Here is a 14,666-nt window from a genome sequence, read left to right on the forward strand (position 1 = left end):
TTCAGGTTATTGAATCTTTAGAAGAAACTCTGTTTAATCATAGCAGCCATACATATCTTAACCTTTCATAGCAAAAAATTACTACAATCAGTCATTGAACTAAATTCGTTCAAAATTCAGAAAGCTTTGACACATTTTTAACTGATTAAACTAATTCAGAACTAATATTCCTCAAAGCTTAACATTTTTGTGAGACAAATTAAAAAAATAAATAATGACAATTTCATTCAATTAATTAATGGAATAATTCTTTCTTTTCTATAGACCTCAAAGATTCAGCCACAACAGCCAAAGCTCTACAGGTGGTCCCAATAGTCCAGGACCTCATAGTCCCATTTCACCTGGTCCTCACCTTCCTACTGAACCCATAAGTCCTCGATTACCGCCTACACCACCTCCTCCGCCTCCACCATTACCCCCTAGAAGAAGAAGGGATAGTCCCGAAATAAGTTCACCACAACAAGTAAGCTACATTTGATAACAAGATGGTTTATAAAAATTGAATTAATTTGATAATCATTTTTAAAATATATATAATTTGCTCTAACTCATTTATATGCATTTGTTTTAGATGAAACAGGCGCCAGATGCCCCTATTCTTCCACCACGTGACAACTCTATACCCCGTGATTGTTCACCTCCTCCTTTGCCGCCTAGAAGAGAACCAGGTTCCTCTCCTAGCTCTCACTCTCATTCCCATTCTTATCCTCACCATTTCAACCCACTTCCCAATTTGGGAGGACACAGTACCTTACCGAGATTGAATCCGACTCATACTTCTCAACTTCATATGAGGAGGCACGCTACCTTACATCCGCATCCACAACATACTTTGACGAATAATGGAGGAACCAGGTAAAATTTATGTAACTGTATTAATGCATCATAATTGGTTCTCTACTTATATTATGAAATTTGCTCATTTAACTATTATTAATGATAAGAAAATGAATATGCCTAAACCTGAACTTTACAGAATTCGCTTATATGTTTTCACACTCTTTCTTCATTGTAGGCCTGGTCGCTTCTCCCTTGTTCATAATATAATTTTTCCATTAACTATGATGTTATCGCTATACTCGCGGTTTTCTGTTACTTTCCCATTTACTATTCATTCTTGATGCATTTAGTCAATTTGTGCAGTCCTTTCGCATTTTCTATTTATTGTACCAATCGAGAACAAATAATTATTGGAATTGGAAATTTATAAAAAATGGTATTACAAACAAATAAGGTATAATAAAATAACATTGTTTTTTATTTCAGTATGATAGTCCCAGCACCACCACCAAGCATTTCGCCAAGGTATACTAGAGAGGTTAATTCTGGCCAAATAACCCCCCAGTTACCTCCTCGACCAACGGTCAGATCGGCGGGACTAACATGTGGCACCATGTTCCAGTATCCAACGACTACCACCACTTAAATTCTAAATGAAGGAAACATTTTCTTAGTTGTAATGAATTGCAAACATTACGCTTATACCATCAGGTTGCTTCGCTTCACCATAGATTGAAAAATTTGGAAAAATTCTAAGAACGACGCTGATACGAATTAAAAGTATTTTGAATTTGAAATGTCTGATTTTTGTCACACAATCTATAACACTATATTCAGAATTTTTACAAAGTTACCAACTTTATATCACTCCCATCTCATACACACTACTTGTTATATAGTTGTTTTTCCATAATATTGTTTTTAAATGCACTATTGAAATAGAAGTGTATTTGAAAATTATAAGAAGAAAAAGCACATGATAACCAATTATAAATTTTTATTTCTAATAATTTCAAGTAAGATGTCAAAATCTGCTCCGTAAAATTATTTTAGAGAAACCAAAATAAACTTGATATCTTCTAAAATTCCTAAAATCTGTTGACTACAGTAAATTTAGTTGAAACATGAAAAATATTTGCTTATTTATGTGCTTACAGGAATGTTCATTTTAAATATAATAAATGTCCTGTATCTTTTATTAACGTAAACATGAATTAACTATTTCCTGTCATACATACTGTAAGGGATGTATTTTATAATTCTTTATGATAATACAATTACACGTCCATTCAGCACATTTGAAGATTATTGAAATGTTCACATTTGCAATAATATTTGAATGCTGAAATGAATTACCTAAATATATCATTTTCTAAAATCCTCTAATCCAAGTATTAATTATTACTTTTTTCTACTTCACTTTATCAATTGTAAAACAGATGAGCAATGAAAGTGTATCAATACAACAAAGTAAATTTATTTTTCATTACATATGTTCTTTTTTGTGAAACTATGTTTATTAACGCCTTGAATTTTTAGAAAAAAAAAACAATTGCTGAGTTTGTCCAATGAATTATTCAAGCCAAATAAAGGATATCAAAAATGTTTTCATTTACAACAAATTCCGGTAATAAACAAATCTAAATTTTAGACATTTTTTTATTCAAAATATATTTAAAAAAGTACATTTTGTCATTTCGCAAGTAGTTTGTTATTCTCACTTCTCTAGAGATATTGTCAAAAATAAAAGTAGGTACATTGAATTTAACCGATGCGCTGTAACAGACAATAGCTAAATATCTTTTATTTGTATATATTCTACTTTTTTACCCTAAACGAGAAAAAAAAATGTATATTAAGTTGTTGTTCGGATACAGATTTGGAAATAGTGTTACCATATGAAATACATACAACTGATCTTGTACTAGTACTTACGTACAGTTTGGTTTTCAAAGGAGGTCAAAGTTTTTGACCATATTTGTTTATTTACTTTGTGTTTTATACAAAACTCTCCTGATATTACCTTTACTACGTTGTTTATTAGGTTGTAGACCCTTTAACACTGTCAGCTAATAATAGGTGTTGTTTTTTTTTGCTTCTTTTTGAAGAACCGTTATTTTTGTCCATTTCATCATTCTTGGGAACTCCCATGTCAGTTTTAAAAACAAGACAGCTCAGTTTTTTAATAGCCGCTTGATTTTTAGAGAGAATTTCTAGAACTTTACATTCTAGATACATTTCCATGGTTCTATCAATTAAAACTTTATTGTCAAATATTATAGCGTACAATTGTGGTTTTTATTTACATATATTATTATTATCAAATACTTTTCCAAATCTGTATGTTACCGAAACTCATTGTTAAATGTAATTACCTTGAGGGCCATTATCTCACTATAATACTGCATACATTTTATCATTTAAAAGTTTTATTAAAATGACAATATACTAACCAGTGAAATCATAGAAATATGAAATACTGTAACAAATTATAACCATAGTAAATGATATTTTTAGTGAGATAATCCCTCAAGTCTCAAGCAAGCAATAAGAAGTAACGAAATGCCTAACTAATATTTTTGAAACATCCCTAGCATCGGCAGTAAAATATTTTAGAATTTTTTTGAAATATTCCATCAGATCAGTACAAATAACAGAGCACATATTCATTGTTATCCTAAATATTGATTAAAATCATTTACGTTATTTCAGATAAAAAAAAATAAAGTAATTCGTATTTGACCGAAAGTTCCTAAACAGTTATACATTTAACATTGTTTGCCTCTTATATCACTAACTAATTTAAATAATATAATAAAAATAACTGGAATAGATTTTAAACTTTGAAGTGATCATAATTATTATTTCTATAAATACTTGCTTTGATTCATTAAGATTGATCAGGTTAATAGACGAAATTAAAAACTACAAAGTTTTGAAGTTGAAGATTTTTACAAAAAATTTATATAATTATCTTAATTATTACATTTTATGAATGAATTTTATTTTGTTCGGGTGTCTGTATTTGTATCCACTATACAAAAAAATAAATCCCGCCTATATTTCTAACTATTGTTAGTTTCATATAAAACCAGCTCTGGTGAATAACAATTTTTGAATTACTGAACCTGTTGGTGACATTCGTGCTAAGTACACTATTTACTTTACCACTACACCAACACCGAGCGCATTTCATTAAAAAGGTTATTATCTTTACAGACTGAAATAAACTGTTTATGAAGACAATAACTTGAGTTAATGTGAGTGTTGATGTAATTGTACTTACAGTTCAATATAAAATTGTCAGACAAACGGTAGAAATGAGACAAGTCGAAAATTTTCTAGTCCACCCAGTAGATCATTTAGTACTGTACTATACTGTAAGTTTTTGAGGAAACAGAACATAGGAAACACTGTGCTGCAATTTAAATTCTATGTTAAATTTGGGTCAGCTACCCGCGCTCGACTCTATTCGGACCTTCCGAATATTACTAGACATAATCGTAAATTTAACAAAAAATTAAAATAATAAAATTATGCCTAATAATATACTTAGAGTGCTTCGATTTCCGTCATTCAAAAACGTATTTCCTTGTTTTTTTTTAATTAGTACTTATTTACTATTGTAATCATTTAAAATTGTTAAAAAAATGTAATAGTAATAAAAACCAGGTACAAAGAAGGTCTGTTAAAGGTCGAGCGGTGGGGGGCGCTCGGGGTTCACCAGCGCAGGTACCTGATCCAAATTTAATATAGAGTTTAGATGATAGCACAGCGTTTCCTATGTTCGGTTTCCTCAAAATCTTATAGTAGAAAGTTCGACATATTTTGTAAATATAGTGCCAAGCCAATGTATGTTACAGAGGACATATTTTTTTACAGAATTAGTTTAATTTACAAATTATCTAATCTGCTTGAAAGCAACAGTGTTAATATTACTGTTGTACTGTAAAGGATAATATTTTCAAATGATCTCACTGCTCTTGAATTTTTCATTGCGGCAATTAGCATACTTTCACGGCAAAGATAAATAATGTTATTAAAGTAGATACGTTCATTGAACTCGTTTTTTCTAATTGCATATAGCATAGCAATTTTGTTTTAATCGACATTGTACGCATCATTAACAAAGTTATTCGAAAAAAAGTATGTCCTACCCAAATTGGCTTTACATTTTATTCCTCTAAACTTATTGATGTTTTAAAAACGCCTTCTTTTAATATTACTCTTACAAAATAATCACAATATGTATATTAAGTATAGAAAAACATGATTTTTGAATAGTAGATTGGAAGGTGCTTCATAGTGGGTTGAAAACACATTTTGAACCAATACGCTTATGTTGAATTAAAAATAAAACGTTTTCTAAAAAACATTCTCAAAAAAATGTATATCGAATATTATAAAATTTTAAATATCACAATATCACTTGTCTTTTGTCGACATTTTACAGTTAATTTTGAATCAACAGCCTGTCATTATTACTTTCCATTTGTATTTTTTTAAGTTACGAAAAATATTCACAATATATTTTGACTCCATACTTCAACATAAAATAAATAGAAAATATAATTCTAATTAAAAAAAATTCTAGATATCTACAATCACTTTGTGGAATAAAATTAGAATTAACTGCAAAATATATTCTAGTCTAAAATTATTTAAATTTGTTGATATTAGATTGTTCTAGATGTTTTCCTCCAAGGTTACCTGCCATTTAACGCCCGTGGCCACTGAAATTCTCGTCCTATTAATGTAGGCGAAAGTTACAGGTGGAACGCACATCTTGAGCTCTATTGTTTGAGTTGTCGCCACGCCTTAATGAAAACCTGCATAGATTCACTAATATTTTATGGACGAAGTTAGCGAGACGCTTTGACGTCAAACGATTGTTCGTGTCGTCCTCGGGCCTGAGGTGAAATGATACAAAATGTGGGCGTAAGGTGGAATGTACCCTAAGTGTCACCCTTGGGCAGAAACCATCATTGAAAAGTTTTACCTGTTGAAATGGATAAAATTGTCGATGATGAAGTACACTCAGAAAGAGAACCAAAAAATGTGCAGTGTGGATTTAAATGTATACATTAAGAAAAGCACTATTTTTGTTGGCAAGACTATTTTAATATAAAATTTTAACCAAAATCACTGCTTTGTTGATAAATGAATTGATTTATTTATTGCATAAATTTTTCTTGATGTATATAATATTCAAATCAATATAGCTGACAAGCCTGAAATTTTTGTACATTCTGTATATAGTGTATAATATTGTAAATGTTGGCCAAAAGATTGGATGAACATTTTTTTCTACGTTAATTTTTTTGTAAATTCAGGCATTGTTTTTTATGGAGATCCGTATTGAATGGTGCAATGAAAATAATTAGAGAAATAGCTTAAATCTATTTATATCTTAATGAGAATATTAATTATATATTTTCGTGATTATATAATGACCCTATAATTGGTAATGACACAACGCCATTTTTAAATAATTTCCGAACTATTCTTTCTAGAGAGATCACATAAAGACCATATTCAAGTTGAAAAACCTTGTGTTAATCAAAGTATCGTTCCAAATACTCTCCTTAAGAACCCAGACACTGTCCTAAACCAAATTTATTCGTTACACTGATACATTAAAAAAATATTTCAGCATAAAAATTGCCCTACCCGTCAAGATCCATACTAAAACAATCTTTTACTCTACTCCCAATGAGATATTTAATGTCAACTAGTTTTTAAAATTATCATATTTGCACCATCCATTCGTGTTATCCCATAAACTATAAGCGATTATATAAATAATAATTAACGAAAAAGGATATAAAGGAATTGTAAGGTGCAGTTTTTATTATGTATGTTTCAGAAATAGTTAACTCAAGTAAAAATATAACACGAATCCTGGAAAAAATGATGTTGACTATTTCTGACTTTTAATTATTTTTAAATTAATGATTTTTTAAACTGTGATAGTAGAAAATGGACCACACTATTTGTAAAAAAAAATAAATATATGAAAATAAGTACAATAAATGTATAAATGTATTTTTGCAAGTTTTATTTTTCTTCTATAATTTTACATTTCTCAAAAATCAAATAAAAATATTCAATATATGTAAAAATGTACTGAGAATAAGTCGATCAATATGAATAATTGACCTTAACCTACATTATTGACAATAAAATTCGAAAAAACATTTTCTAAAGAATATTTTAATATTGAAATTAACCGACAATAAAAGGCTTTACAATTTGAGTACTAAGTGCACATTTTGTACTGTACATACAAAATTGATATACTATAACTTTGAAAGTCACGGACCTTCAAAAATAAATATAAATCATTGTTTTAACTATTTTTCACTGAGATTAACTTCTGCATTTTTTTATAAACTTAATCTAATTAAGTATGCATTAATAATATGTCTTTTCCACAAACTATCGAAGACAACAAATATAGAAAAGCAAAATTCAATCAAAACTTCTAAACCAAAAGCTGATTCTAACTGAAATCTGTTTATAAAGACTATAAGAACAAATGCACTCTTTATTCACAATTGCCATTATAGGATTTTATTGAAAATAGCCATTTTAAGGTTAGGTGTTATCTTAGATAAATTAAAAATATGGAAAGAATTGGTTTAGGAGAATGAAATTAGATAAGTTCAACAACAAAAAATGTTTCTGTCGAAAAATATTTCATATATCGTCGGCTAAGTCGCAAACCTCATAACTCCATAGAACCAAATTTTACAGTTGACCTAAAAAACTTAACGATGGAAAAAATTTAATGAGATCATATTTCAAAAAAAAACAATTCAACAATAGTTCAACAGTTCGAGTAAATTAACACAGAGTGGTGTGAGCCTTTAAAAATAGCGGTCTGAATATCCGTGGTTTTCTATTTAGACTTTTAAATTATAAGAGATTTATATGAATCAAATTTTTCTGTTAGATGCGTTAGAAAATTATCTATCTAATGGTATCAAACAAATCTAGAAGAAAACGGAGTTAACGTGGTTAGCGACTCAATTCTACGATATTTTTTATTGCAAATCATGATGTCTGCAAATATTCCAATTTATACTTAGACGTTATCAAATTCGTGAGGTTCTTATAATAACCACTTCTTCTTCTGTCGTTGGAAAACAGATAAAACTGATCAATAATAGAAATAATACCAACTAAACGATTTAACGAAAAAACTTGCTTTCTTTGAACCATAATTTGTCAATGATAGTTTGTAATACTTTTTCTACGTAAATTGTACTGAATAAAAATTATATTATTAAAATATCAATACTGATAATTCGCACTTAACACTGACTGCAGTAAGATAGTAGTTCGTTAAAAATGATGCCTAATAAAATAATTCAATAACACACAAACTGTTCCACCCAAGTATTGGATAGATTGAAAAATATTTGATCAATTTCTATGTACTACATCCATTCAAGCATACAGTGTTGTTAGTTACTATAAAAAGGAACTATTATTAAAGCGTAAATATTACAACTCAATTTAGTTGAAATAATACTTAAAGATGTCTTTTTGCACAAAAACATGAGATTCAACATGATGCTCTCATATCCAACTTAGACATGATCAATGTCTGCCAATAGCATTTGTTACATGAGAAATGAATAACAAAAAGAAGATACTCGACGAGATGAAATCCATTAAAACAAAACAATTAAATAAAATTGACAATCATTTGGTATTTATCTCTCATATCAAATTTTGTTATGAATCGCTAAATGGATCAAATCAACAACTTTTAAAGCAATTAATTCTACATCTATTAATCTACTTTAATTCTCAATTCTTTGATAATTTAACAAATTTTGATTCAAGTTTCTGAATACTCATTTTTGATCCTAGCCTTATACATTCTAGTCTGTTATCTGATTATTGGTCTTTAGAAGTATTTTTTTATGTACTTCCACATCTCATTTTATTTCTATAATTTTAGTGCTTCCAGAAACTCCAATCTATGGTCTACTAAATATAAATTTCTTGATTCAATTATTTTGTATAAATTTCCAAATTTGAATTGAACTGGTTTCAAATTCAAATAGCTTGTATTATTTATCACCAGTTCAATTCTTCAGGTAGTCCTCCTGGATAATCTCCTGTAAGACATGCTGTGCAATGTCCTACTTTTCTTCCTAGTGGTTGTAATTCTCTACGTACAGCTTTTACCAGTCCTTCAACGCTCAAGTATTCAATACTATCAGCATCTATAAATAAAACATTTGTTGAACATCAATATTGATTGATTTAAAACTAATACAAAAGACTTGAAGTGAATTTGATAGATGAATAAATTATTTATAATCATAAAACACAATTCAAAAGTTTTTGTTGCCTGTTGATATTGATGTTGAACTTCTGTAGGTTGTAATGTTCGAGAAAGACATGCCTTGCATTTCTCCAAAGTAAGGAGTCCCGATAAATTAACGTTCTAAGCACCTGCAGGCGAACTCATGAGCCACGTCTGCCTGTCGAGTAGGTCTCTAGGCTCTAGGTGGTATTATGTTGGACAGCTCGGAAGAGCATTTGCCGTGGTAGTATCGGTTAAACCTAGTCAGGTCAGCGACCTTTCGTGTATGTTGTCCAAGCTACTAATCCACTCTGGATCGCCTTTAAGTCAAATAGCTCTCTTAACTATTGAGTCGAGCATCCTCAGGATATGCTTGGGAGCCGAACTCAAAATATGCGAGCAGTACTCCAAAGATGGACGAATTTGGGCCTTGTAAAGGATTGGAAGAAGTATATAGCTTTTTGGTCTTAAAGAGGGCTCCGAGTTGTTGTCGGACAACAGGCGAATTCACGAAGCTGGTGACATTTTATGTCCGGGTAGACCAAATCCTTAGCCGCAGTGCCAACCTTCTTTGCAAATACAGCAACCTCAATCTTTGCTGCTTTAAACTCAATCAGATTGCTTCCACTCCATTCCAAAATGTTTTCAAATTGATGAAGAACTCTATTAAAAAAATATTCAATTTCTCTAAAAACATGTGAATTTCGTCAGCCTTAACCATCGTTTAATAACTATAAGGACTAACCTGCATACCGACTTCAACCTTTGAGTTTCATCAGCATCCTTTCTAGCTAAAGTCTTATGAATATAATAGATATAGTTGATACTCATTCTACTATTTTCAAGTTTTTTTAGGGTATCAAAATTGAAACTCAGTTTTTGGTCATGATGTATAAAATTTTTGTGAGCAAATAATTTTAATTATTTAAAGTTATTTTTAGCACGCTTCTTTATTATGGAATCGCTCCAATTAAAAACAAAAATATATCAGAAGAATACTGCTAAATACTTACCAACTTTTTTAGCAAATTCTTTTGTATCTTTCAATTTGTTCATTATTAACTCTTCTCTTGTAGGAATGTTGATACCCATATAACAAGGATATTTTAGAGGAGGGCTCGCAACCCTTATGTGTACCTCTTTAGCACCTGCCCTACGTAACAGTTTTATTATTGGTCCCACTGTATTACCTCTAACAATCGAATCATCAATGAGAATAATTCTTTTTCCTTTCACGTTTCCTAATATAGGACCTAAAATAAATTCGTATTGATTGCCATTGGGCAGTTGATCCTATAATTAAGGAAAAAAGGAGCAAATAATATCGTTGACTCAGTGTTAAATTATATAGTTATAGTATAAGTGAAGTAGACTAGTATGTACTACTGGGGTTCAATTTATACAATTCGAGTTAAATTCATAAAATAAAATAGAATTATATACAAGGGAAGTATGATGGGAAAATTTGTGAAGCAATGGTACTTACTAAATTTTAAAGATACGTTTAATTGTCGTAAACGGTTGTTTGGTTGAATAAAAGTCCTGCCAACGTAGGTATTTTTGGTAAGTAATTCTCTTAGTGGTATTTTTGACTGAAAAAAAAATAACTCCCATTTCAAATATTTGATTATTGATAGATAAATTTCATAAATACATTTCACATTACCATATTGATTATTTTGATATTTTTTTAGTATTAACGTTATAATAATTCACATTTTGATATGGTAACTATATTTACTACATAAGCCATTAAATTTTCAAAATTTTAATATAGTTACTCCAATCAGATTCTTTATTTCCCTGGATTCAAATGGGGGAAGCAGTCAATAAAAGTTTCAGATATTTATTATTATTGAAGAATTATTGAAGATTGCTATTAGGGATTTTATAAGTACATCAACATGTAAAATAGCAAATAATCCACATACAAAAATGCTGCTTGATTTAGTAGCAATATAACAATATTTGTTTTTTTTTAAAGTATTGATGTTTGTCAAAATGTGTTGGCAATAATGTGGAAGTAGTTGAATACACCTTGGGAACTTTTATGTTAATATAAAATTATGAAAATATCTACTAAGAATAAACTGAATTTTAGTTCAAAATATATTTTATTAAAATATTACCTGCCTAGAGAATCCAAAAGCTGCTGCATTGCCAGATTCTGGTACAGATCCGACCATATCAGCCTCCACGGGATGCTCCAAAGCTAGTTGCATACCACAATGTACACGTACTGTATAAACTTCTTGTCCTTCAAAGATACTATTTGGTCTAGCAAAGTAAACATATTCAAATATACAAAATGCGGGTAACTTTCCTTCTGGTGGAGGAACAATGTCGATGGTTTTTATACCTTTACGAGTCATTTCTACTATTTCTCCAGGTTGAACTTCACGTAAAAATTGGGTAACCTAAAATATTGAAATACTAGCAAACATTACAAAAGAGTTGCAAAATAAGGAGTAGAAAATATTGAAAATGTACAAAGCAATTTCTATAATCAAGAAAAAATTAAATATAAAGTATACCAATAACTAAAAACCAATATAAAATTACCTAACTAACTAACACAAAATAGTGATACCTACTAGTTTTATTCTATATACATACAGACATAAAGGCACAGGATTCTGAAGATACCACCCAACCTTCTGGCTGAATTCCTTCCAATTCTCCGTGGATCACTAAAAAATAAAACTTACAAGCAAAACAAACCAAATAGTCATAGTACAAGAATTATTTATATTAATTTCTAGAGCTGATAATAGTATATTTGATTAGAAAATTCATATTTTGGTAGTTATTATATAATAGAATAACTTTTTTAAAAGCTATTTATCGCATCTTATATATATATATATATATATATATATATATATATATATATATATATATATATATATATATATACACCAACAACGTTACCTATTACTTGATAAAAGCAGAAATGAATTAATGTATTTAAAGAATTCGAAGAGAAATTATCATAATTGATCCTGTAATTAATCAGGTAAAAACAGTGTCCAATGCCTGCAATTAAAGTTGGTAGTAAGATAGATACAACAAAATACAAATTTCTAAATTAATTATCAATAGTATGGGTGCTTTTTTAAGCACTCAAGGTGGCTCAAGTATTTTATAAAAAGTTCTTGTTGTTCTTTATTCTAAGTTTATAAGAAAACTTTGATATTCGAGTGCACTTATTATTAAACAGGTTTTGTTGAGAAACATTGTAGAAACTATGTACACATTTTTCCAAAAATGTTTAATTGATCTTATATTATTAGTTTTGTTCAATGCAGTTAGTAATAATTGTAAATTAACTCAAAGTAATAATTATTATCTGGGAGTACATACATTCTTGATTTGGAGCCAAAATAACACCTAAGCATAGAGGTCTGTTTCCATATGAATCTCGAACAGCATAAATTCTGTCTTTCAGCATTATACATAGGGAGAAACTTAATGGCGCCAATTGCATTAAATGTCTGATTCGAGCTGGCCAGTCTGGACCATTTACTTCACCATCTGGAGGAATCAAACATAAAGCTTGTGTAATAAGTTCACTATCTGAATGTGTTGACAGGCCTACGCCTCTGTCTAATACCTGAAAGATTTACACTCATAATTACAGTGTATGGGTTACATATTGATAAACAAATTCTATAACGAATGGAATGCTCAATGTTGAATGTGATAATAAGCATCAATTAAAGTACTGAATTATTTTTGAATCTTTGGTATCAATTCCACTTGAGGGCAGTGTTGTGAGATCTTATTTTCATGTAAAAATTTGTAATTTAGAACAGATTAATTCAATTATTTAATAACTTGTTTCCATTTCCATAGTGGTTACAGTAATTAATGACCTTCATTAAATTATTCACTCTCAAACATCTGTATATACATACGCATTTTTTATTACATAATCAAGTGTTCAAATTCGATTCTAGAAGAATTTTCTATATAATACTTTTAAAATTAGTAAAAGCATTTAATATATTTCAATATAAAAAATGTAAATATTACAAAATTATATATTCATGCTGACTGTATTATATGCTTCAAAGAGTATTTGGTAATACTAAACTATTATTCTGCACATTTGAAAAATTGTAATTGTTATGAAATTTTTAATTGTGTAATTTTCATGTCAGTGAAATTTGAGCTTCTATTTATTAAAGGAAATCTGATATTTTAGTATTTTATGTTAATATAAGTCATTCCATAAGGTTGTTCTGTACACTATTTGGATCTATACTGTTTAAAGGAAACATTTTTTTTTAAATTTTCAATTATATATCTTTAGCAACAATAAATAAGACTGTATTTTGTCCACATATGTTGAAATTTCTATATTCAATCCTATGGAAAAGTAACTGACTAAATTAGGAGGTGTACATCATATATATGAAGAAAATGCTCCTCGTGATTCAACCCTATTTCTAGAGCTATTAAACAAATGAAATAATCCCTACCTGTTTTCTTAATACTGCTGCATTTACTAATTCTCCATTGTGAGCCACAGCTAAAGCTCCATGCATTGAATGTACCACAAATGGTTGACAATTTACTTGTTCTGATTTAGCACTTGTGGAATATCTGGTATGTCCTAAAAATACTTACATTTAGAAAATAATTTTAAAAATAATCCAGCTGACAAAACTTATCAAATCACACTACAGAAATAGAAAAAATGCATAAAAATGTCTTGATTAATAACCACTTTTATTATCACAGAAAATTCTTCAATTTTTATTTATATTTTTTATTTTCTCTAAGTTTTTACTTCTTAGATTTTTTTATATATTTTTCGTGATGATATGCTTTAATTCTAGGTCTCTTTTCATAGAAAATCAGTTGGAAATAACTGGTTAGAATTTGAGATCTAATTTTTGTTACTGTACAGAATAGAAAATTATTCCTTACCAATTCCCAAAAAACCTGATAACTTAGAAATACTCTCATTACTAAAAACGTGTTTGACTAAACCCATTCCTTTATGAATGTGGTAATCATTGGTCCCTTCACTAGTAACAATACCTGTTGATTCTTGACCTCTGAAATTCATTTTCTTGAACAAAACAAAATGATCAAAGGATTAAATAACTTACCTGTGTTGTAAGGCTTCCAAGCCAATGCAAATAAATTGGGCTATTTCTGAACTGGAGACCCAACTCGAATTTTCATTGCCTATAGCTCCAAAAACACCACATTCATGAGTCAATCCTGTTTTAGTTTTTCCTCTATTAATACGTCTATCAATCCACTCAATATCAGATTTTTTTCTATTTTCCATTATATAAAATACTGCAAAGCTACAATTTTCAAAATAAAATATTTATCTCTAAAACCACGTGTTAATTTAGCAATAAACACCACTTTGAAACTTTTATGACTGTAGGTTATTAAATTTACAATTTTGTGGGATAGTGCAAATGCGGACTGATCAGTAGCGTAACAGTGATTCTAACATTGCCCTGGTATGTATATATACAATAAATACAATAAATTTAATGCAGTCAAAATTGCAACCAAGCTACTTATACATTCTTAA

General features: G+C 29.3%; 2 protein-coding genes across 2 annotated transcripts in view; one reads left to right on the forward strand and one right to left on the reverse strand.

Annotated features, from left to right (window-relative positions):
- The window catches only part of LOC130452434 (protein son of sevenless), a 26,360-nt gene extending 19,535 nt beyond the window's left edge, over window positions 1-6,825 (forward strand). The window contains exons 18-20 of the mRNA XM_056791716.1: window positions 265-463; window positions 572-855; window positions 1,267-6,825. Of these exons, the coding sequence (XP_056647694.1) occupies window positions 265-463; window positions 572-855; window positions 1,267-1,426 (643 nt within the window). The 3' untranslated portion in view covers window positions 1,427-6,825. The remainder of the gene's footprint in view (window positions 1-264; window positions 464-571; window positions 856-1,266) is intronic.
- On the reverse strand, window positions 6,736-14,592 carry LOC130452436 (amidophosphoribosyltransferase-like). Its single transcript, XM_056791717.1, has 9 exons — window positions 14,224-14,592; window positions 14,039-14,169; window positions 13,588-13,721; window positions 12,467-12,716; window positions 11,720-11,793; window positions 11,233-11,520; window positions 10,590-10,695; window positions 10,117-10,356; window positions 6,736-9,020 (listed from the first exon to the last, which is right to left on the reverse strand). Exons 1-9 carry the CDS (start codon window positions 14,406-14,408, stop codon window positions 8,872-8,874), a joined length of 1,557 nt encoding a protein of 518 aa, XP_056647695.1. The 5' UTR covers window positions 14,409-14,592; the 3' UTR covers window positions 6,736-8,871.
- Window positions 14,593-14,666: the final 74 nt, after the last annotated feature.

This window comes from Diorhabda sublineata, chromosome 1, assembly GCF_026230105.1.
Source record: "Diorhabda sublineata isolate icDioSubl1.1 chromosome 1, icDioSubl1.1, whole genome shotgun sequence".
NCBI classification, from domain to species: domain Eukaryota; kingdom Metazoa; phylum Arthropoda; class Insecta; order Coleoptera; family Chrysomelidae; genus Diorhabda; species Diorhabda sublineata.